General features: G+C 37.3%; 1 protein-coding gene across 1 annotated transcript in view; it reads left to right on the top strand.

Annotated features, from left to right (window-relative positions):
- The window catches only part of ACXD (Adenylyl cyclase X D), a 47,568-nt gene that overhangs the window by 19,897 nt on the left and 1,396 nt on the right, over positions 1-26,275 (top strand). Inside the window, exons 12-18 of the mRNA XM_089647808.1 lie at positions 482-633; positions 2,149-2,316; positions 7,531-7,843; positions 8,353-8,716; positions 19,298-19,476; positions 19,919-20,189; positions 25,790-25,914. Coding sequence (XP_089503934.1) covers positions 482-633; positions 2,149-2,316; positions 7,531-7,843; positions 8,353-8,716; positions 19,298-19,476; positions 19,919-20,189; positions 25,790-25,914 — 1,572 coding nt within the window. The remainder of the gene's footprint in view (positions 1-481; positions 634-2,148; positions 2,317-7,530; positions 7,844-8,352; positions 8,717-19,297; positions 19,477-19,918; positions 20,190-25,789; positions 25,915-26,275) is intronic.

Below are 26,275 nucleotides of genomic sequence, written 5' to 3' on the forward strand. Positions count from 1 at the left end.
AAAACAAATATAGGTATGACAAGATTTGTTAGTTATAATAAATTTATACGTGGGTTATGCGTAGTAAAAAAATAATAATAATCAATACACAGTTATAAAAACACAATATTAGTACACTCGTGGGAAAGGCGACAGGATGCGTTATCTCTCACTATGTACGAAAGATAAAGAATTCCTCTAGACTCTTTAAACTTACTGAAAGGGACGATACATCTTGCTATCAGTATCAGATTTTGAGATGCACGGATCTCTGTTTTGTTCAAGGCCGTGCACTCGCTTTTATAGGATGTCCGTGGTACATCATTCGGCAGGCAGCGGGGGAGCGAGCCACTCATTGGTTAATTATGAGGTGTATCTCCAATAACAGATTCACGATGACCTCTGTGAGAGCGAAAAAGTATTCGAGATCCTTCACTTTCGTCTCGTTACACATATGCATTTAGGAAACTTAAAAAAAAAAAAAATTCTAATCATTTTACAGGCCAGGGGATCTGACTTTACCGCAGTTCCAGTTCGCAGTAGAAGAACGACTGCCTTCATGGATAACAACTTAGTTGCTTATCGCCAAATGTTGAAGGCAGCTGACGACCAAATGGCAGAAGTCATTGACCAAATGTCTACGGGAATTGTGAGGTAAACATAACGATATTTAGTGACCATATCTGAAGAGTTAGTTACTTTCTAACTTTCCTCTACCCCACCTTCTTCATCTCCCATCAGTATCAAAACATTCCCCAATTCGACGGCTTAAAGTCAAACAAGGTTATCTACAAAAAATCATACTAATACTTCTAGGCAATGACATTACAATACATCTAGAATCTAGACTATTGCTATTGTCTCACAAACTTGAGTTAATGATTTTTAAGGCAATTTACAAAGAGGCAGCACACGACCTTACGTGACGCGCGACATTTTAGTACTAAAACTACAACTACTAAAGTTCTCAAATTGACAATTAGTTTTCAACTTAATTTTTAATGTTATTTTAAGAATTCATTTCCATTTTTACTATTATTTTTTACATTAGCTACACACAGGTGGCCCTGAGGAAAAAAATCCCTCAGGGCCTATGTATATATCTTTGGGGATGCTGTGTGGATTTTTTACTCAACCAGTCTTTACCGATTTGGCTCACCACGCAGTAAGTGGGTAAGCGCATCCGCTGCAAAGACCCAGACAAAACTCACCCCATGAACCTGTGCACCTTGCCTTTGAGATTTTTAGAGCGCGTCTATTTATATATTGTAACGCTTTGTATCAAACAACATATTGGTATGATACCAATAATTCGAGGGCTTAACGTCAAACAACATTAGCTATAAAAAGTCATTCCAAAAATTGTATAAGTTGGTTTCATTTATTCGCTTTCGAAAAACCAACAATTTAAATTTTATCAGTTTGTACTTGTGAAGTATATAGCTAAAAAATAACAATTATAGATTTCCACCTTGTGACTTTATCTTTAATAAGACAACTTGAAATGAAATTTATAAAAAAATTAAATTAAACAATAAATTGATCGTGACAAGAAAAACATTTATTTTATGAAGCTTTTATGGTAATTAGAGATGTCTGTGATTTTTGTAGATAACCTTGTTCGACTTTTAGCTTTTGAACTATTGGTATGTTTTTTGGGAATAACTTTGGCTTTAAGACCCAGAATAATTTGTATTTTTTGTATATAATGTGTCTATCCCTAGAATTGGCAGAACTTCACAATTGTATTATTTTTGGGTTTTATGATAATAATTTCCAACATTTAAAAAAAAACACCCTTTAAAAATTCGGTTCACACCTCTCCAATTACACCACGGTTTCAGGCTACAATTATGTTATAATTAGACCATTGATGACTCTTATGCTATGTTAGCTGATGTTTTTAATATGCCTCTATTAAAGTATATAGCTGCACTAATTAAACGTTTTAGCATATCCTAACGAGGTCACTGCGTAGCAGAGTTTTTTGTTTTTATTTTTCTTCTTCATTTCTTTCATAATGAATATTCTCTTGTTTTGTTTTCTAAATAATTTTTAAATATAAATTACTATTTTTATTTATTCTTTCTACATTGTACTATGACTTTCAATAAACACCGTGTATATAAATAAAACGTTGGTTATATAACTATTTGGACAACATTTCAGGGAAAGCGTCAAGGAGAAGACCATAAATCGCTACACATTGTTGTATCACGACGCCTCATGGGAACTGTCTTTCATCAGTCAGCCCGATCCCCTCTTTAAGTATTTTATTGGAGCCGGACTTTTTGTCTTAATTCTCATGATGGGAATTCAGGGACTTACCATCGAAGCGTGAGTTTATTTTTTCTCTACAAATTTCCCCAGCGTATTATGGACTCCCGATACACTCCGCTTATTCCCGGCCAAATAACAATACGACTCGGAGTATCGTTGGTTTGCCCCACCTCATTTATAACATTCTCTGCCTGATTTGTAACATCCTCGTTTGTTTGGAAATTATGAAGATGATAACTCAATATTCTAAGTTCTTTTTTATTGCAGAATTCATATATTAAATTAATGAAAGGTGACTTTTAAGTTATTTTTAACCACTAATTTATGGATTGTGTTAGCTAGTTTTGGTTATATCCTAATCCTTTTCAGATTGTATTATTATAAATTGTCCTGACGATACAACCAAAATTAGTTTTTTTTTATTTTTTATATTAACTCCACACAGGAGGCCTCGAAGAAAATAATTTCCCTCAGGGCCTATGTCATATTTGGGGATGCTGTGTGGAGGGTCTTTTTGTGAAGAAGAAGGAGTGAACATGGGTCTTGAAGAGTCCCATGTTGTAGGAGGGAGGAAACACAGAGGCCAGCAGTTCGTTCCACAGCCGATCTGTTGAACTTAAGAACGAATCGTAGAAGCGACCCGTTCTCATGTGACAAATGTCAACTGTGTACAAATGTTGGGCGCGCGTTTGGCGTGTATCCCGACTACGCACCGGTGCTGAAGGGATCAATGACGCTAGTTCCTCAGAGCATCTTCCATTGTAATACCGATAGAACAAGGAGAGCATACCTACCTGACGCCTGTGCTCTAAAGATTGCAGTCCGTTTGTTAAGATTGGGGAATCTATGAAACGGACCGCCCGTTTCTGCATAGAGTCAAGGGTTTTTTTCAGGTATTTAGGGGCTCCGGACCAGAGATGGCTGCCGAATTCGACAGTAGGGCGCACTAGCGATTTGTACAGGGTCAGCAGTTCTGTATTATTAAAGTATCTGCGGGCCCTGTACAGTACGCCCAGCTTCTGAGAGGCCAACTTTACTCTGGCTTCGATGGAGCCCCCGTACCTGAGCTGGTCACTTATAGTTATACCAAGCATATCAATGAAAGGCCTGTTCGGAAGAATGCTTCCGTTGAAGGAGACTAGATTATCATTTGGATCCCTTTTAGACGTAATCAGACAGGATTGGGTCTTTGAAACATTAAATTCGACGAGATTATTTTTACCCAAGGAGGAAATACTCTCGAGATAACCGTCCATTCTCTGCTTCAAAGCCCTCCAAGCCGTTGGAGTTTGTGTGCTCTTTGAGGGCTTGTCAAACAAAAAGCTATCATGAACTGTACTGTCATCCGCGTAGCAATGAATCGGTGCACATGTCAAAAGGTCATTGATGTGCAACAAAAACAAAGTCGGAGACAGAACCGATCCCTGTGGGACGCCAGCATTTATGGAGTGCGAGGAAGAGGTGAAACCGTCAACAACCGCCTGAATCGACTTATCCCTTAAAAAGTCAGCAATCCACGTACACAGGGATGCGGGAAGTCCGTAAGAAGGCAATTTGTTGACAAGTCCTCGGTGCCAGACCCGATCAAAGGCCTTGGATATGTCTAGTGCGACCGTTTGGGTCTCACCGTGACGTTCCAGGCACCGCCCCCAAACATGCGTCACATACGCGAGAAGATCACCGCACGAGCGGTTCCGCCGGAATCCGTATTGACGGTCGTTGATAATTTTGTTCTTCTCGAGGTATGTGAGCAGTTTTTCGTTGATCACACGTTCCATCACTTTGGACAGAACTGATGTGATCGCTATGGGGCGGTAGTTGGCCGGGTTGGAGTTTCTTGGGAATAGGGTGAATGACCGCTTTTTTCCAACCAGAGGGCACAGTGCCACACTTCAGGGACATTTTGAAGAGCTTTGTCAAAACTGGAACTATTTCCGTAGCACACCTCTGCAATACCAGGGCAGGTATTCCATCAGGTCCACTAGTTTTGTTAACATCGAGCCCCCGTATGACGTGGAGTACATCCCGATGCCGGATCCTCAGCTTTTTCATATAGAAGCCGCAGTGAGGAACCAACGGCGGAACAGCACCTCCGTCGTCGAGGGTCGAGTTTTCCGCAAACATTTTCCCTAATAGGTTTGCCTTTTCGGTGGCGGTGTTTGATAGTAAGCCGTCAGGTCTGGTAAGAGGTGGCAAACTGGGTTTGCAAAAATTTCGACCTATTGAGCCCGCAAGCGACCAGAATGCTCTGCTGCCATGCGGGCAGGCAGCCAGCTTTTTGCTGATCTGCAGGTCGTGTTCGAATTTTGACCTGGAGGAGGCCCACCACTTCCCCGCCCTGTTTTAGGTACTGATGGTCCCCCTTCAGAGCTCTCGCGAGGACGCTAATTTTTTTTGATACAATGAGTCTACATTTAAAATTTCAAAACGAGACCTCCAAAATGTCCATGCATACAATGTTATTTGCAGTATGCAAGTGCTGCGTATTAGTAACTTGTTAATAAGATCTATTATATTTTGTTTCTATTCTATTTTGACCTATTAATGATTCTCTTGCATTCCTTTGCCGATTTGTTGTATGCTGATCTGCTTTCGGGCGTTCGAGATGTGTTGTAGGCTCGGTAAGCCGCGTTTTTTCGACTAACTGCTTCGGAGCATTGTCGACTGAACCACGGCTTTGAGCCCACGCCAGTTTCTTTAGTAGTCGATTGTATGAAGCCATCCATCGCCGATTTGATGACTTCACCAATCTCCTGGGCACATCTTGAAGGGTCCGAAGTCCGAAAACAAACAGCTGACCACGGAAAAGCGTTGAAATGGGCCCGCATACCGAACCAATCTGCTGACCTATAGTGCCACACTTTTCTCCTCAACCTCTCATTGGTTGGTCTGAGGCTAACGGGGATTGATGTCGTCACTAGGCAGTGGTCGGATGATCCCAGAGGCGCTGTGATGTCAATCTTATAACCGTGTGGCACAGTAGTTAAGAATAGTTCTAACAGATTGGAGCGGTGAGTCTGGACATCAGGAACCCTTGTAGGCTCCTGAACCAATTTCTCTAATCCGTAGCAAATGGCAAAGGATTCCGCCTGTCGGCAAGCCGAGTCCGTTGGGCCTGAAAACTTCAACCATGGTTCGTTATGAACATTGAAGTCCCCCAGAACAATAAACTCAGCCGAAGGGTAGCGGGGCAAGAGATCATCAATAGTATCGCTCAAATGTTTGAAGAGTTCGGAAGTGTCTGATTCGCTATGGTTCGGTGAGCGGTATAAACATGCGTAGAATCTTGCCGTACTGGCAAGATTGACGCGCACCCACATTACATCGAATCTAGAGTTTTCCAGACTCAATAGTCGTACACAGTTGACGTCAGTTCGACTATAGAGGCAGACTCCTTCTTTGAATCGGAACTTGCTTGCGAGGGTAAAGCCCGGGCAGTCCAGATAGGAGGAGTCTGGCGGCTTGGCTATCTGAGTTTCGGATAGGAAAAGAAGGTTGGGATGTTGGGACAAAAGATAGTGATGGACAGAGTTTAAATTTGTGTGCAGGCCGCGAATGTTGGCAAAATTTACCAACAGTTTTGGCCCGCACCGGGGACGCCTGCTACTCGCCGCTGTATTGATGTTAAATTTTTTTGTATATTCATGATTTTAGGCTTTTTTTTTGTAAGGGTAAGAGTGAAAGGAAGGTCTGGAAAGGAAAGGTATGAGGGGTGGGTAGGAATCTGGGGTTCAGGCTGTCCAGGAATGATGAGCGTTTGGTTCCAGCCCACCCACTGCGGTGCTAGGCGATAGGCTGGGAGAGTCCGGCTGGAGAGGGCATCCAATGCGCCCCAAACGCTGCTGCTGGGTCCCCTCCGGTCACGAACCGGCACAACAGCAGTGGTGGGGTTTTTTCACTCGCTGATGGGGCAGCCCACCCTTAGTCGTGAGCCTGAGGGTCGGGCCCCTGTACTATCGAGCGGCCCGGACAGCGGTAACCGGTTGTAAAGGGTCTTCCTCAACCAGCATCTAAGCACTTGAAGTGAAACAACACAAAACTGCGCTATATAAATGTTATGTTATTATTATTATTATCTCCCAACCGGCCCGCCACGGAGAAGGTGGGCCGACGCACCCGCCACCAAGACCCGGGCAAATCTTAACCCAGGAACCCGGGCACCCCTGCTAAGTCACCAAACGTAGCGAACCACTTGGGGTGACCTGTGGCAGAGGTGTTGGTCATCCAATAAATGGTTCCCAGGGCGACGATACCCATTCCCGCCTACCAAATTAATGTGAACAAACAATGTGACTATAACAAAGTGATTAAAAACAAAGCAACTTTCCATTAAATTATATTGTCATTCATTAATGTAATGTAATGCCACATTACCACATCAAATTAGCTTCGATAACTTAAAGTTATTTAAATAACAAAAATTGTACTTAATAAAATTCAAATTGCCTCGGCTCGGCAATGGCCTCGCCTCGGTACTGCAAACGTTTGGCAATGCTAGTAGCTTGTTAGCGAGAACTTATTTCAACAATTATATAATGCAACAATAAATAAAAACAATTTAAAAAAAAGAAATGTAATGATATATAATATAGCCACAAAACAGAACTTTTCCTACCAAACCAACGGCCAGGGAATCTGCTGTCGAGAGCTTCTTCCTGTTTTGTGGCCACCTAGAAGCCCTGATCGGACTCCTACAGACTTCTTGTTGTGGGTTATTTACGGCGAAAATTCCGAGATCTGTAACGAGAGATGATCCGCTCGGCAATTGCGAATGTTACTCCTGTTACAATTCAGCGTACCAAATACGCTTAGATGTTTGCCGTACAAAAGGTCTAACATTCTAAAGTAAAAAATTAAACATTCGAATGTTTTGATAATTAAATTAATTGTACGCATAAAAAACTTTGTTATTTAATTTTATAATCACGGACATCTTTTTCGAAGACCCTTTATAACTACAGGGATGTCCTTGGCTATACCTACCTGTCTACTTGGTATTTTTTTTATTTTTTTTTATTATTTATTGAGTTAGTTTATACATTTGAATATAAACTAATATAAACAAGATCATATTTCATTTTGTAATTTTACATATTTTTACAATAAATATAACATTTCTTTTTAAATACATTCATTCTTCCTTCATTCTTCAGACTTTCAGGCATTTCATCATACATTTTTAGTCCTTTGTACATTAGGCAGTTCTGTGATTTTGTTTTTTGTTCTGTGTTTTTGTATGACGAAAAAACAGCCATTTGTTGTACATTTTAGCCTTGATTGGAAGACCCTCGTGATAGGTGCCTCACTAGGAATACTCCTAATCATCCTCCAACCATTGATGTGGACGCAGTTCCTCTGGCGGCGGTGGGTCGGCCCCGAGGAGCCAAAGAACCGCCTCATGAGGTTCCTGTACAACACCTCCGCGGCGATAGTGTGGAACGCCACTGCTCGCAGCATCCTGTACGTTGTAGTCAGCTCCATGCTATCGATTAGTACCTTGATCAATTTGGCTGAGTGTGACTATTCGTACTCCAGTGATCCGCTGAATCCAATCATTTTGGATGAAAATTGTATTGCACCGTGGGTGAGTCTTTATTACAATATCTTCATTTTTGAATGGTGGAGCTAAAAACGAAACACCAACATCTTTAATATTTCTACTCTCGTGGTTTGACCGTGCGATAACAACTTATGGAACGTAGGAAATTACTTTATCTTCTTAAATTCAATTAATTAGAACACAAAATACAAAGAGTCTAGTTCTCGTTTCTTGAGTGGTCTGAGCAAGTATGAGCTCCAGAAGAAATACGTTTATGATACTGAAAATATCTCTTAAGCCAGCCTGGGGCCAGAAGCTTCATATGCTTAATATGATGTATTATATGGTATTGCCGCTAAGATTTCGGTTATAAAATTTCTTTCTTTTACACGCATCTTTTAGGAGAAGATAGGAAAATACTTATTACTGCTGTAGGCTTCTGTTAAACGCGTTTAAATTTGATGTTGTTTCGAATGGGAAAACTTGCAAAAGTGATTAGAAACCTGTTAATTACAATCTGTCTTTAATATACTAATTTTTCGTTTTATTTTCAGCATTTGGCGCAAGCCTGCACCCTGGCTCTGATGATGAGCTTCCTCTTCAGTCGAGTATTTTTCCTCCTAAAATGGACGATGGGCTTAGCTCTCACAGGCGTTTATTTGTGGTTGGTCTGGGATCTCAAGTCTGAGATATTCATGACGGGACCTCCGTGGAATAGGGACATGGACGCTAGGATCTCCCAAACTCTGTCCCTGGTATTCCTGACAATGATGCTGCATTGGACCGACAGACAGACAGAGTACCGGAACAGACTTGATCACAGATGGAAGAGGCAGTTGACCATTGAACAAGATGAAGCTTATACCATGAAATTAGTCAATAACATGTTGCTGCAAAATATTCTACCTGCACACGTTGGTGAGTATAAATTTAATACTTTCATGTAAATATTACGTTAGAATTTCAAGTTCCAATGGTCTCATTTATATCGACGTAGAGAAAACATAAATATTTGCAGTTTCATTGATCGTTTATGTGTTGAAGTTTATATAGCTCCTTTCTATTTAAATCACATTCACGTTTTATAAAGGATACTGAAGTCTGGCTCTGTATACTCTGGTCGGGAAAAAAGCGGTCATTCACCCTATTCCAAAGAAGGGTGACCGCTCCAACTCTTCCAACTACCGCACTATAGCGATCACATCTATTCTATCCAAGGTGATGTAATTTGTGATCAACGGTAAACTGCTCACATATCTCGAGAAGAAAAAAAATTATTAACGACCGTCAATACAAATTCCGGTGATCTTTTCGCGTATGTGACGTTTATTTGGGGGCGGTGCCTGGATTGTTACGGTGAGACCCAAATGGTTGCACTGGACATTTCCAAGGCCTTTGACCGGGTTTGGCACTGAAAACTTGTCAACATTCTGTCTTCTTACGGCCTTCCCGCATCATTGTGCACGTGTATTTCCGGCTTTTTGAAAGAAACGTCGATTCAGACGGTTGCTGATGGTTTCAACTCTTCCTAACATTCGATAAATGCTAGCATCCCACAGGGATCGGTTCTGTCTCCCACTTTGTTTTGTTGGACACCAATTACCTTTTGTCGTAGGCACCAATTCATTTAATTGATGTAAATCTAGGATGCGTTGTTTCGGAGAATTTGAACAATTCATCAAATTTCAACGTTCATTTTCGGGTTCTGCGAAAGACTTATTCAAGTTCTGTTATTATATCATTGTAGGTTAGTTGCTTGACAAAACTAAAATAAAAACAGAACTTGAAAAAATCTTTCACAGACCTTGAAAATGAACGTTGAAATTTGATGAATTGTTCAAATTCTCTGAAACAACCCGTCCTAAGTGATCAGCTCAGGCACGGGGGCTTCGTCGAGTCAAGTTAGCTTCTCAGAACCTGGACGTACTATACAGGGCCCGCAAATAATTTATTAGTACACAACTGCTGACCCAGCGTAAATCGTAAGTGCACCCACGGTTGAATTTAGTAGCCACCTTTGGTGTGGATAGTCAAAATATCTACAAAAAACCCTTGACTCCCTTCTCTTAACAAACGGATTGTAGGAATGAAGGAATGTCAAGTAGGAATGCTGTCCTTGTTATAACGGTATTACAATGGAAGATTCTCCTAAGAACTAGCCTCATTGATTCTTCTGAGAACGGGTCGCTTCTAAGACGACTCGTTCTTGAGTTCGATTGCTCGGCTGTGGAATGATTTTCCAGCCTCTGTATTTCCTCCCACTGACAACGTGGGTCTCTTCAAGACCACTCTTTCCTCTTCTCAAAAAGACCCTCCACACATCATCCCCAAAGGTGACATAAGCCACCAGGGAAATTATTTTGGAAATTTTGTGGAGTTGATATAGAATGACAAATATAAATAATAATTTTTACTTTTTATTTTTTATGTTAACTCTACACAGGAGGCCCTGAAGAAAATAATTTTCCTCAGGGTTTATGTCATCTTTGGGGATGCTGTTGTAGGGTCTTTTTGTGGAGAGGAAGGAGTGAACATGGGTCTTGAAAAGTCCCATATTGTAGGAGGGACGAAACACAGAGGCCGGCAGCTCGTTCCACAGCCGAGCTGTTGAACCTAAGAACGAATCGTAGAAGCGACCCGTTCTCATGTGACAAATGTCAACCGTGTACAAATGTTGGGCGCGCGTTTAACGTGTATCCCGATTACGCACCGGTGCCGAAGAGCAGAGGTGCAAAGCATCTTCCATTGTAATACCGATAGAACAAGGACAGCATACCTACCTGACGCCTGTGCTCTAAAGATTGCAGTCCGTTTGTTAACCCTTTCGTCCCGGAAAGAAAAAAATCACATTGGATCCGAAGCGGGGTCACTCAGTCCCCCAATTTGTTTTGCTTATTAAAAGGTGTTAATGACATAATTCGATGAAATTTGTTTTGGTTATAATTAGAGGGAAGTATATATTACATATTTCAGTAGTCATTATCAAAATCGTTTCATAAATAAAGTCATAATTAATGTTCTAATGAATTTAGACCATAACGCATATGTTTTCAAAGAAAACGGAGAAGGCGGGTACGTAGCAAGCATCGCGCCTCGTTTCCGAATCTCGACTGCCGATTGGCGATTAAGCGTCGACGTGGGTGGCTAGTTTCTTGCATAGGGTGGTCTGTAAATGATGGATATGTATTTTTTACTTTTATAGTTTATGAAAACTACTACGTACTACTAAACTAGGTACGGATGTTAAATATTTTGAAACAAATGTTGTATGTTGATATTTAATGTAGGTATTAAATTATTTTATTTCTACAATTATTCTTATTATTATTATGTATCTTTTCTCGGGAGATTTTTCAATGTGGATGAGTGTTTCAAGCTAATAATTATTGCTTATAAATAAATGTTACCCTTTGTGCTATGAAAAAAAATTCTTGTCTTAAACATTAGTTTACAAAAAAAAAAATAATTAATATCTTATTTCTGATTGTTTTTATTATAATTTCATTTAGAGTATCATCTAGCATCGTGCCGCAGTTAACCTGTAATCATAAATGATGCGTTTGCTTGAATAGGTATATATTGAGTTTATAGTTTTTCACTGATCCATTTATGTAGGTATGTTTTACATTTTTAACGGTGAATGGTTTTGTTTTGTAATGTTTTATCAAATAAAATTGTAAAAAATAAGGTATTTTTAATAACTTCAAATTGTTAAAAATAAGGTATTTTTAAAGTATTGAAATCCAATCTTGAAATAAATATTTTTTTATTGTAGCCTGAGAATTCCCCGTTTTTGATAAACAATATTTATGAGAGATCTGGAAACGGTATTTATAAACTCGTAATAGGATACATATGAGAAACCGGAGAATTTCTCTCTTTTTCTTAGTAATGACGGCCCCCATGGTCAAATGGTTGAGATTCTGGGTCGCGGGTTCAAAATCCCAGCAAGCGCAAATTAATTCAATAATTATGTGATATTTCATAAATAATTCATAAAATATAATGCATTTAATATAATATATTTTCCGCACGGCCAAGGATGGGAAATGCGTTCAGTATTGCCCTGAACAAAAACCACCATTTAGAATAGAAACGTCATCATACTAGGAGGCTATCTCTTTTATGGTGACCATTTATAGGGATTGATTAAATAAACTGAAAATTGCAAAATTATAATAGAAAATAGAAAAAGACATTCGTAATATAAAACATAATTTTAATATAATTTTAAAATATCTTACACACATAATATCGTAGTAAAATGAAGAAATTTACAAAAAGACAAAAAACACACCTCAAAATATTATATTTTTACAAAAATACACCTCAACATTTTGGAAACACATAAGGTAGGTACCTACTTTATAATAAATGAGTTTTATGAAACAAACATTAGATATTAGCAAAAATTATTACACATATAGTATAATGAACATACCTATTACTGGTAAACAAGACATGTCGATCATCCAGTTGATTAGTCAGACATCTCTAAATACAAAGTTTTGAGATAATGAGGAAAGCAATGTTCGAATGCTCGCCATAAACCAAATATTATTTACATGTGTCTGTATTTTATAAATTAAATATGCTATAAAAAAATAACACCGGGAAGTATAACGGTTCGGTACATTAGTACGACATTTTTAAATTTTCTACAAATAACCCAGAAAACATATATTTTGTTTGTTTTTTCATTTTACATATAACTGTATACTCAACTCAAATTCCGATTCTTCGGAGATGTCTGACTAATCAACTGGACGATCGTTATATTTACATATTATACACAAATCGCGTGATGAAAATCACAACTTGAAATGTAAGATATTTACTCTTTATCGTATTATTACAAAGAATTTTTTTTCTTGAGCAAGTGGAATGTAACATATACACACGGCACGAGTTCCCAAAATTGAAGATGAAATAAACGAAAATTATAACCTAGCTAGAAGACAATAACTTTTTAAATAAAAATTCACAATTTAGAAAAACACACACAACACGATGAAAGTTAAACCCAAACAACATGGAATAAAATCAGCATTATTAAATAGCGAATAATTCTGTCAGCTATTAATTTTGGTACATACATATCCCAAACTTTAATTTATTGGTAAATCGAATAAATATACTCCAGAATAAATTGTATGAAAAAATGAAATGCAAAGTGATTACCAAGAAATAATCTAATCTAAAATTGGGATCATATTTATAAAAGAAGACAAAACAAAAACAAGCTGACGTTAACAACACAATTTTTGCGTAATTTGATGGAAAAACATAAAATATAATGTTATAAGAAGGTACAGTAACTATTGGATATTATGTCCGGTTTTTGACAACATTTCACTTGTAAGATATTATAGCGTAATGACTCCTGGATATATACTTATTGCACAAGACTGCAAAAGTGAACTAGATGTTCTGGAAAACATTGTAAAATTGATATCAAGTTATCAATAAACAATCGCATAAATTAACAATTTCCAAATGACCACTATGCTTTGAGCAATTGAAACCTTTATACATAAATTTAAATGGAAAATGAGAAAAGTGCACCACGTCTAAAACAGTAGAGGGACTTCTTATAAAAAAGTGATAAACAGAGAAATGATTAAAAGCACAAAAGATATGGTCGAAAAATGTTTGTTTTCTTATAGAAAAATATGTTGTTCATTTACCAAATGTTAGTAAGTGACTACATGCACTATCATGAATGCTTTAATTATTTAAAATACACGTAATTTATTATTAAAAACTATAATATTAATATGAAATAAACAAAACGGATTTTTATGCAAAATATTTTCCAACGTGATCATTTTAAAAATGAAACAATTCGACTGAGAATACACCAAGATAACACAAACAACCAGTACACTAATTGAGTTTGTGTAATCAAATGAACGTGAACAAATTCTAAAATACTAGACAAACCTAAAATTGCAGATCATGGCACCATTAGTATAGTGATGACTTGAAAAGAAACAGCAAAAATACTAGAAAAAGTGAATAATAGAAGAAATTTCTAAAGGTCGGATATGCTTATTACAAAAATGACAGATTGTTTGTTAATTTTAAAGTTCTATGAAATTTCTATTCAAGTTCTGTTATGATATCAGTATAGGCCAGGTACTTCACAGAACTGAAATAATATCGGAACTTGAATAGAACTTTCGCAGAACCTGAAAATTAACATCAAAATTTGATGAATTGTTTAAAATCTGTCAAAAGATCCGTCCTAAGCAACTTTTATTATTTTAACAACATTCATTATTGGCATTGTCCTTGATAGTTTTACAGTTAGTACAAAAATTTTCTTGGACCCTGTGCAGAACACAAATAGATTTCCTGCAAGTATAACAACACAGCTTAGTTTTTCTATCAATGTTGCGCGGGCAAAGATAACACCGTCTTCGTATTGCCTTGGTAGGTAAAACTTGTACTTCATTTAATACAATATCGTCGCTTGTGCTCGGCATAACTTTTTCAAATAATTCGAAGCCGTATTGCTGCGCTTTGTGAAATTTTACACCGCTTTCTTTTCTACTTTTAATGTTGTTTTTCACTAAGTCCATGGCCAACTCCCTGATAAAGATTTTTCGTCTGCTTCGGTCATTTGAATGCCATTCTGGATATTTAGTGATCCAAATAACATAAGCATTCAAGGCAGCCATATCTAAAATCTCCATGAAAATACGAAATGGCCACCTTCTTGTCGACCTAACGCAGGAATATTCCCTTGTCATTTTGTCCCCGGTGTCTACAGCCCCCTTTGTTGAGTTGTAATGTAATATTATATCTGGCTTTTTTGACTCTGACGCTGATGAAATTTTGTCGTCGTGGAATTCGGTTGAAAGAAGAGCCACTGCACTCTTCTTTTTCGGCACATAAGAAACAATTGTAAGTGCATCGGTAAAACCAAAAAGGCTTGTATGTAATTCCCTTTGCGGAGAAGGTAAAAATTCTTTTGGAATTTCTCTTTTATTCGACCTCAATGTACCAGTCAGCGTCAAATTATTATCCAATAATTTATTGGCAAGAGGTATTGACGTGAAAAAGTTGTCTGTCGTAACACCTCTTCCAGAACCGTAATATGGTGCTACTAAGTCAGTTACGACTCGTAACCCCTGATTTACTTCTCTGGCATTGCCAATTTTGCCCGTGTATACTTGAGTATTTAAAATATAGGCTGTTTTGGCATCAGCTGCCACCCATATTTTAATTCCGTATCGTCCAGGTTTGCTTTTCATGTATACACGGAAAGGACATGATCCCCGGTACGTCGCCAAACGTTAGTCTACGGTGATGTGGGAATCCGGGGAGTAATTTCTAGTGCAAGCTGCGTTAAAATTTTCATAAATTGATTTTATCGCCTCCAGTTTTGTCCCACTTTGTGCGATTCTTTCGTGCCTAGTCACTCTATCATCAAATCGTAGAGTACTAAATAAGAATGCAAATCTATCTCTAGACATAGCTGCTGTATAAAAAAATTGCCTAAATAGATCATTCGTTGTCCACAACTCTTTCAACTGCATCTTTCTGCAACGGTTTCTCCCAGCAGCAAGCAATATGCCGATAAAGGATTTAATTTCATCCGTAGAAATTGATGCATCATCGGCTGTGCCCTTGTTTTCCCTCACACAAAAACGTTGGGTTTCAGTAACTATTTCTTTGAGAATATCGTCAGTAATAAACAATGAAAATGCGTCTCCAATAGATGAAATATTTTTGCTTTCATTTGTCAGGCCAGGACGAGAGTAAACAATATTGTGTTGCCTACTACGGGATTGTGTCGGAGGAACGGAACTCCACTTAAATCCAGATTTGGAAGTAAAAGATTTTTCTTCCGTTTCATCAGTAATCTTTTCGGCATCTTCGTCAGAGGTGTCGGATTCACTTTCAGAAGAACTTTCAAAAGAAACATGATCTTCAATGTCCGATGTGTTTTGAATGTTTTCAAATTCAAAATCACTGTTTGACTCATCACTACCAGAGTCTTTCTCTAATAACGCTCGCACCTGCTCAGCGTTTAAAAATTTTTTGGGCATTTTTTTAGAATTGTGTAAATTTAAAAAGTAAGTAGGTAAACTTGATATCGTAACTGAATCTGCAATCAGAGCCTGCAATCTGTAATCAGAAAAAAGTAATTATGTAGCATCAACCCACTTACTTTTCAATAATAACTAACTAAATATCTAATCATCACGTCGTTTCCCGCAGGGGTACCTAGGCAGAGAGGACAGACCGCCAAAAACTCGGTCTTGGTACACACTCTTTGCCTCATTCACATTCATATATCGTCTCATATATATATATATATATGAGACGATATATGAATATATATATACAGTCAAACTTGGTTATAGCGAGCACAAAAAACTAAATTTTCTCCTTAGAGCGATTACTCGTTTTATCCAAAATAGGTTTTCTAAAAGTCGTAAGTACCTACCTACCTGCCCCTACTATTAATATATGTGTAGTGTATTAGAAAACAACACTTTTATTCATAAAATTTATAATCAATGATTGTTTTTAATTTTTCGTTTTCCCGCTCCACAATTCCTTTCTCAAAACAATCAACACATTATAACTACCTTCACCTGGTTCGAGGCTTCCAAGAAAAATAACATTAAATTGCCAGTCGTAATATAATCAATAGCATGGGCATATTGTAATTTTACTCATTGCACTTACATCAGCCTTGCATTCTTTGCAGATTTCCACATTTCTCATACGATCAAATATGGTTTTACCACACATACTCCTCAGGGATCTCATATCAACAGCATTCAGTCTACTTTCATCATCATCATCTGCCAGTTCCATGCCTCACTGCCATACATCAGGGTAGGTACAAGCATTCCACTGTGGACTACTAGCTTCGCTTCTTTAGACAGCTTTTTGTTGGCGCCAACGGAATTCAGTCCTCCATTAATGGAGTTACCTGCATTTACCCATCTTTCAATATCTCTATCAGCCTTCCCATCTGAGATTGATATTCTCAAAATATCTCAAATCGAAAATTTATGCATCCAAAAAATAACCATGGGTGCCTTCCGTTGATTATGTGTTTACATTTTTATGTTTTTAATGATCTATCAAATAACGAAGATAAAATAAAATAAATAACAAAAACATCTTGAAATTATTATTTCACATAAAGAAAAGAATTAAATGATACCTTTTTGTTAATTATAATTAATGTAAGACTAAATTTAACGCTTCTTGAGGTGAATTTTCACAAAAACGGCGCTATTTAAATCATATGGTCATATTCTAATGCGTGAAAAACTAGTAGGTACTATTAGTACTACTAGTAGTACGATTATTCTATAAATTGTATGGTTTGAGCAATGGAATACATAATGTTTACATGAAAATAAATTTAGAATTAATATAATAATTTTTATCATAAAATAAAAGAATATGGGAACCAAATGAACATTTTGAGTAAAAGCGCAAAAACAAGCTGCAATAATATGCAGTTATAATAATAATACACCGAGAAATTTTGACACTGATACCATCAATAAAAGCAAACTATTAAAATGCAATATTTTAATATTGTGGAGAATAAATAATGTTTATGAATGTAAGTAAGTCCAAAGTCATGGTATTTGAAAGAGAGAGTATGAAAACAGTGTGCAATATAGTTGTGAATGATGAATACTTGGAGCAAGTGGATGAGTTTGTGTATTTGGGAAGTATGTTTACGAGAGATGGGAAGGCTGATAGGGATATTGAAAGAAGGGTGAATGCAGGTAACTCCATAAATGGTGGGTTAAATGCCGTAGGCGCCAACAAAAAGCTGTCCAAAGAAGCAAAGCTGGCAGTCCACAATGGAGTGCTGGTACCTACCCTGATGTATGGCAGTGAAGCATGGAACTGGCAGAGGAAGGATGAAAGTAGGCTGAATGCTGTAGAGATGAGATCCCTGAGGCGTACGTGTGGTAAAACCATGTATGATCGTGTGAGTAATGTGGATATCCGCAAAGAATGCAAGGCTGATGTGAGCGTAATGAGTAAAATTAAGAAAGGGACCCTCAGATGGTTTGGGCATGTAGAGCGAATGAATGAAGAAAGGAGCGTAAGGAGAATATATGACGCAAGTGTGAATGGTGTAAGAAGTAGGGGACGCCCGAGGAAGACATGGCACGATCAAGTGAATCAGATACTTGAGTCGGGTCATGTCAAGAGTCAGAAAAATAGAAGAGTATGTATGAGACGATGTATGAATGTGAATGAGGCAAAGAGTGTGTGCCAAGACCGAGTTGTTTGGCGGTCCGTCCTCTCTGCCTACCCCTGCGGGGAAACGGCGTGATGGTTAGTTAGTTAGTTAACACCCCTGAAACATATACTTTTATACGCCATTGCATAAGATAAATGTACTTACCAATCTGAAGACGCCCGTAGCACTGTGAAACTGGTCCGTTCCCAAAGAGAATTATTTAACACCAAAACACAAGTTAGCAATAACCGAAAACACTATTTATTCGCTGCAGTCTTCAATCATACTGTACTTTAAACTTTTGAGCAAGTTCTATCTTCCAAATTCCAACAAATTTAAAAAAATAATTGTCTCTTTCTGGTCTATTTGTATTTCATACGACAAACAGAGACGGATGCAATTTTAATTGTGTTCCTAAAATGTGTTGCTCATAGAATGTATAAGGACACCTGCGCCGGATGTTACCCAGACGAAATGGTCTGGGACCGCCAAGTGAATATCTTAGTATTTCAAAAGGACATATGAGAAGCGCTGTGTCACCGATTCGGATTAAGTCCTTTTCATTAATAACTAAGAAATTACTTACTATCCCTTAAAAATTGTCCAGTTACCGCCTCTCCCATTTCAATTCCGGTCAATCATTAGGTAAAGCAAAATGGTAAAGTGATAATAAGAATACTAGCGTGACTCAATTATAACGGTGTAGCCCTTTTTATTACAATGCAAAATTTATCTTTCGGCTACCGGCTTCGGCAGGATCTTCGTCCAGTTCGTGGAAACGTTTATAAAGTCCCGCCCCGTAAAAAATATTCTATCAGATTTAGATGTAATTTATTTAATATCTTAAAAAGTAGTAATGCGATATAAATTTTTTAAATGCAGATCGATAGCTGAATAGTTTTTCTAAGATTACCTAAATTATTTGTTATATGGTGTAAAAAACCATCTAGATACAGCTTAAAACTCTAGTTAGTGTAGAATTATAACCCCGGTCCGGGGTGGAAGTGTTAAGATTGGGGAATCTATCAAACGGACCGCCCGTTTCTGCACAGAGTCAAGGGTTTTTTTCAGGTATTTTGGGGCTCCGGACCAGAGATGGCTGCCAAATTCTAATTTTGAAATTTACAATTTGCCTTATTCAGAATCAGTACACAAGATCCTGGAAGTTTATTAATCATTTATAAATAATATTGAAAACCATGGAGACTTTTGAAGTTCCCTTGAATTGGAAAAAAAAAAAATTTCATGAATATTATTCTCAGCCGATATCTACCTCAACACTAGTCGCAATCCGGCGGACCTCTACCACGAAGAATATGATTGCGTGTCAGTGATATTTGCTTCCTTGACGGACTACAAGCTGGGAATCGAGGATGACTCAGAAGTACCAGAGAGAATTATGCTCAAGGTCTTGGATCAGCTCATATCAGACTTTGACAAGGTTAGTAAAACATTAAACCAAGAACTAAAAAAACATAAATCATATTCAAAATTGAGTTTGGTGGAGATTCGGAGGCTTAGGATCACAGGGGCCTATCTACAAAAACATATTTTTGAGATAAATGAAAATAAATATTGGCATGCTCGTATGCCCAACCGTATATCTTAAACGGTTGTGTGTATGCTTCGTGTCACTAATAAATATGATTATGGCATTAGCAAAACCAAGCATAACTAAAAACACCACTTTTTGGCTCCTGTGATCCTGGCTCAGTTCTTTAACCAGGTCAATCAAGGTTGTCATAAGACTTCTGATGATGGCTTTCAGTGAAAAATATCAACCTTTTCCCATGCAAAACTCTGCGCTCTCTGACAAGGAGAAATTATTTTCGCCGTTGATTTATCCATTCATCCACAATAAGTTTTTTTCTATGTTGTTGCAGTTGCTCTTATCTGACAATTCCCAAATGCTCAAAGTAGAGAAGATAAAAATGGCTGGATGGACCTACATGGCAGCCTGCGGTCTAGAACCAGGCAGGAGGGAGACTCGTTCCACGGTTACTTCGTCTCACGTCGGACCGATGCGTCCCACACAGGTGTATGAGGATGACGTCATCATCACCATGCTGCAGTTTGCTGCCGACATGATGAAAGTGTTGAGAGACTTCAATAGAAGCTCATTTCAAAGCTTCCAGGGGACGAATCTTAAGATAGGTAAGATATTCTAGTGTAACAAACCGAGCCTATAGTCTTACCCAAGCAAAACCCAACCTAACTTTACCTGTTTGAAGATGTTTGAAGTTTCGCGATTTTAATCGGTAATCAGAAGAGATTCAATCTGCAGACCGATCCCGAATAGAGATGAGAATGACTATTGGAGTCTTTTGGCATCCACAGAGTGGCGCGTGAGATGGGAGATATTTCAGCAAATTAACATGAGCAAGCCTTTGATGGCTCCTTGATCGAATTTTATATGACGTTAGAGTTTAAGACTTTTTCTTCTTCTTTTGAATGGTGGGGAGGGGGTCAGATGGGGTCATCTAGGTTTACGAGCCAGAGAGATTTAAGGTGCTGCCACACGCAAAGCTCACATCAACAGATAATATAAAGCATAATAGCGCTCGCCATACAATCCCATACAGACCCGACACACGTAAAAAGATAACGCGCTATAAGTGTGGTTCTGAACTTCGCTAACCGAATTTATTTTACGTAACCGCTCTCGACGCGATATTTGAAAAGTTATGCGTCCCCCTCTCCGCCGTAAAAAGGAGAGGGGGTCATTTTAATTGCGGAGCTACCGACTAAGTTCCGTGTTCCCTTTGACAGCCATGACATAAGCAGCCTAATAATGCATTTCTTATTTATTATGTTAGCTCATATCGTCATGTGTGCTAGTAAATTTAGAAACATTAAAAAAAACTTTATTTGGCAAACATACTTAACATATATTTAAAATATAATCAATATTTGAATTTGAAGTAAACAAATTTTCGCCCTTTCAAAATTAATCATATTTTTAACTCAGTATGTTTATATGGTAATATCATTCGGTTTTTTGATAAAGTTGGACGGCCTGATACCTACATAGAGAAGCTTCTAGTTTGTTCGTTTGTTGATTGTTTTCAATTGTTTTCCTGGGTAATCTGGTTTGCTCTCGTCAGCTCTCGTGCTCTCTTCTCGTTCCCTGCCCTGGTGTTGGTCCTTGCCGCCTTTGCCTTCGACATTTTTGGAAATCGACTTGAGCTTATTTTACAATAATTTATTATATGTCGCTTTCGTCGATCGGCGTGCGAACTGCGAATTTCCTGATTCGACGGAGAGGTTATGTCAGGTTATGTGAAAATGCGCTATTTACGCGCAGATTGTTTAAAATCTAAAAAGTTTATAAATAGCATTTATAATTATATAGTTGGCGGCATCATCATCAGAGGATGAGCTGTCCAACAGATCCAGCAATAGGCGACAAGTATCATCCATTTCGAAAACGTGCTCAAGCTGTCAGTAAGTAAAGTTGTCACTTTGACAGATGAAATTATGTTCCTCGGCCGCTCTCGAATTCAACTGACCCCCTCTCCTACCATAGGAAGAAATATTTGATAGCGTCGTGTGTCGGTAGAAAAGATGATGCGCTGTACATTAACTTTTGATGTGAGCTTTGCGTGTGGCAGCAGCCTAACTGATTACCTACTATGTATCATATTAGGCTGGAAGGAAGTAAGTAAACAATATACTTCATTAAAAAAGATTAGAACCGATTTAACAAAATATTAATTTTTATTCGTTACCAGCAAAAAATTCTTCAATAGTTCAGATTTTTATAATTTTTTTTGAGTTGCGATGAAAATATAAATCAAAATTACTTTGAAATGGCCTCGTCTGAGTTTTTATCACTAACTTACTGACGTATAACCGACGCACGTTGCTCGACCTTTCTCTACTTTCTATAAAAAAGAATATGCCTGTATTACCTTCTAGAAAAATTCTAAATGATATTGAAAACCATATAAAAATCCGTTGCTAAGTTTAGAAGAACTAAGCTCACAAACAGACAGACGCGGAGAGCGACTTTATTGTAGTGTAATAGAGATAACCTAAATCAATTTATATACAGGGTTTTCCAATAAGAGGTGTTATTTTGAATAGTCCGCTATATCGGTAAATGTTACTTTTGAAGCTGTTATTTTTGACATTTTTGACAAGTAGAAACTTCGCCATTAATAAAAAATGCATCGATACACGCTTCGACAACGCAGTGAAATTATTAAAATTCATTTGAGTGAATCAAATGCAAATAATTTTGAGTGATGAGGCCCATTTCCACCTCGGTGGCTTCGTCAACAAGCAAAATTGTCGCATCTGGGGTTAGGAAAACCCAAGAATTATTATTGATAAGCCTCTCTATTCTCAATGTGTGACTGTTTGATGCGGTTTATGGTCCGGCGGAGTCATTAGACTTACCTTTTCGAAAATGAGGCTGGAGCAACAGTTACGGTGAATGGATTGCGCTATCTAGAGATGATTAATGATTTTTATGGCCGGAATTGGATAGTATTGATCTGGACAACGTTTAATTTTAACAAAACGGCGCTACGTGCCACACAAGCAACGAAACCATTGATCTTTTACGATTGAATATCAAAATAACACCTCTTATTGGAAAATCCTGTAGATGGTACTTACGCGACGATAATTTCTATGTATTGAATGTCCGTACCCACGTATTTATACATATATTATTGTGAATCAATGCTGGTTTCCTTACGCAATACTATTAATATGATAATTATTATTATTCAATTATTAAAAAAATATATATTTTTTGGCATCCGATGTTTAAAACAAACGCCGAAAGAACCATTTAGTAAATATTGTTTTTATAAAAGCCGTATACGTTCATCCATAGATGTAATAAAATGATAAACGAGCGTGGAACACAATGTCGCCAGAAAGTTCGCACAAATGACAAAAATATGGAGGCGGAATGGCCGGTGTTTGGTTATCCCTTTAAGCAGTGGGGTAACGAAGAATTTCCAGGTTTTCGGGCATTCGAGAAATATGGCACTAACTCAAATTTTAAAATCACAACTGTGTACATTTTGTTTTATAAATGACATCAAACGTTTTGGTAAGTTATAAATAAAAAAAATAATTTGTTTAATTATCTTTTTAACGTATAAAAAAACAGGCTGCGTGTGTTTTCGCTCAATAACTCAAAACTAAAAAGTAGTCCACCGATATCGCTGAAAGTTTCAAAGTTTGTTATTATTAGTGCCAGGAGTGTTTGGAACGTGGTTTGAATGGTAGAAGAGGTCGGGGACGCCCGAGAAATACTTAACGCAATATCTCTAATAATAATTAATTAAAGTCGGTTTAATGGAGTTTTTTGACAGTTACATTGTTGTATACAGTAATGAATGATGGTAGAAGTCGGAAACGCCATAGAAAGACATACAGGGGACATTACGGGGTCCACTAGTTAAATATAATATCTCATTGTCGGCCTCTAAAATATTTGCATTAGTGCGAACATACTCCTTTGTTGTGCCTACACTGCCTACCAGTGGCGGCTCGTGACTTTTGAGTGTGATAGTATGCCAAGTTTGACAAATTCGACGTTATTGGTCTTGTTGTATTCGAAAATTATTTTTTTTTGTAAATTCAATTTTTTATAAGAAGATTTTCAAAAAATCCGTGCGGTGAAAACGGCCAAACTGAAATATCCTGAAAATATTCATACAAAAAACAGAATTTTCAAAAAAAAAATCATTTTCGGATACAACAAGACCAATAACGTCGAATTTGTCAAACTTCAATAGTGCAATTTTTGTAATGTTAGCACTCTAGTACACAAAAAAGTCACGAGCCGCCACCGCTGCCTACACTACCTACACTGCCCACGTCTTGATTGGCAATGAAAATCTTTTCACAATATAAATACGTTCATTTGTTTTAAACGTCTTTATGTAAACACATTGTTATACCGCCTTCAGAAGTGCCCTTCTTTCATCTTAAGAGTATTATTATTTATGTTTATTTTTCAATAATTTATTATAGTTCGAAATATAAATCTTTCTCTTTCTACCGAGCTATAATATAATTCATAACTATATAATATTAATTTAACAATAATATGTTTACGTTTTATTAAAATAATAAATTAAAATATTCCACAATAAAGTACATTATAATTTTTTCACTTATCTTTAGATTGAACAATTTAAAAAATATGTTTATTCGATTCTTCATTTTCAGGCTATGTATATTGTATATATGTTTATATGGTGACTGTAAATATATCGTGGCTTATGCTTCATTTATCAACCAGTGTTCACTGTGTAGACAGTTTTTTTTTGAAGCGAAATGTAATTATATAGAAAAAAATGTAATGTTTGTGAATTTTCGCAGTTATCCAGCTAAGCTTTTCTTAACGCTTTAAAATCGCGTTTTGTGAAATAAAAAAGCCAATTACCAGCACTTATGCTAATGACGTAGAGAAAAATAACAGTGGGTGCATGATTTGAAGTTCTTTAAGCCCCCGAATTCCCAATTTCTACCGATTTATAACAAGTTTTTCGTTAACTCTTAAAGTTTTTAAGTTTTAAAAAAAAGTTGTTTTTGAAGATAATATCCATAAATTTGTTATTTCGAAACATTAATTACATGAAATTCCCTCGATTGAAAAAATCAAGTAAGCTCCGAAAATTATTAAAAACACGTTTTGTTCTGTTATTTAATATGTAATAGGCATGAAAAAAATCACAGTGTATTTTTAAATGCAACTAAAGCATTTGTTTAAAGCTTTTTGCTCTATTTCAAACGAGTCGTTTTTTATGAAATATTTTTACAATTTTCGCTTAATTGTTTTAAATATTGAATTATTTAAATATTAACGCGCTCCCTCTAACCTTTGTATTTACATAATTCCCTTTCAAACCATCTTTGAAAATTTACTAAGGGGATTTAATCCATTAGATATTTATTCACCCTATGGCAAAAGGGATAGCTTCCCAGCCTGCCTGGGCAATCGTCACGCCACTGCGTTTATATGTCACATCTTTCGGGATATCAGAAACAAATGATAATTTCAGGAATATAACACATGGAAGATAGGAAGGGCTGAAGAGAGAAGGGAGGTGACAGCCGGTGTGATATGGCTGACAGGGCCGCTCAAGCCACTAAACGGCATTTGGGGAACGCAAAAGGGCATCGGAATAAAAAAAAATAATTCATGGAAAGACAATCGTACATAAAAATTGATTATAACACAGCGAGTTAGTCCGTGTTTCTTGGTTAGCAAATTCAATTCAATACTAACTTGAAACATGCTTTAGTACCGAGAAAACCTTAAGAAAATAAAGACATAAGATTCTACAGCTGGGTATATCGACCAGTAGTTTATACCAGGTTATCAACCAAGTAGGATGCGAGGCAACACGATACAGTGGAAAGGGTACCAGTTATGGGTGTGTATCAGCCTCAAGAAGAGAACCTGTGACTGTGCATCAGCCTCGTTCGCCACGAGTAAGTCTCGCTGAGGGTTTGACGAGCCAACATCATTCACGGCAGAAAATCGCTGATCGCTTAATTTACCAGTTATGTTCTTCGAAATTTACTCATTGGCTATGCACTTATGTATCTTTCAGCAGTGTTTCATTCTGTATCCTATATATATATATAATATATGTACATATATAAATTTACTCATTGGCTATGTACTTATGTATCTTTCAGCAGTGTTTCATTCTGTATCCTATATATATATATATATATGTCGTCTTTCAAGATTCAAAAACAAGTCATGAAATTTCCAGGTATATCACACGGGCCGGTGGTGGCCGGCGTGGTAGGGTCGCTGAAGCCGCTGTACGATGTCTGGGGGAACGCGGTGAACATGGCTTCCAGGATGGACTCTACGGGACAGGCGGGAAAGATACAGGTAAGCTTTAGAAATAATACTCCACAGTGATATCTACCGTGATAACAACAGCTCAGAGAAATAGATAATTTTTAGGTAAAAATTATTCTATTTTAACAGTTCACAGATGTCCATTTGAATTAACGTTCATTAATTAATGTTTATTTGGCATGAACCTGGGTTGGATAAAATCAGTTCCTTATAATAATGTTTATATATCTAGGGTATATTTATATACCAAAATCTTGCTTTCCGCCATCGGTATGTAGTCTTATTAACACCATGGTATGATAATCATCATTGTAATTTCTTTATTTATCTTACCACACACTGCATAGACGATTCTGTTCCAACTTTGTTTCACTCAAAATATCTCCTCTAT

The sequence above is a fragment of the Hesperophylax consimilis genome, chromosome 3, assembly GCF_061612785.1.
Source record: "Hesperophylax consimilis isolate HC1 chromosome 3, BYU_Hcon_1.0, whole genome shotgun sequence".
NCBI classification, from domain to species: domain Eukaryota; kingdom Metazoa; phylum Arthropoda; class Insecta; order Trichoptera; family Limnephilidae; genus Hesperophylax; species Hesperophylax consimilis.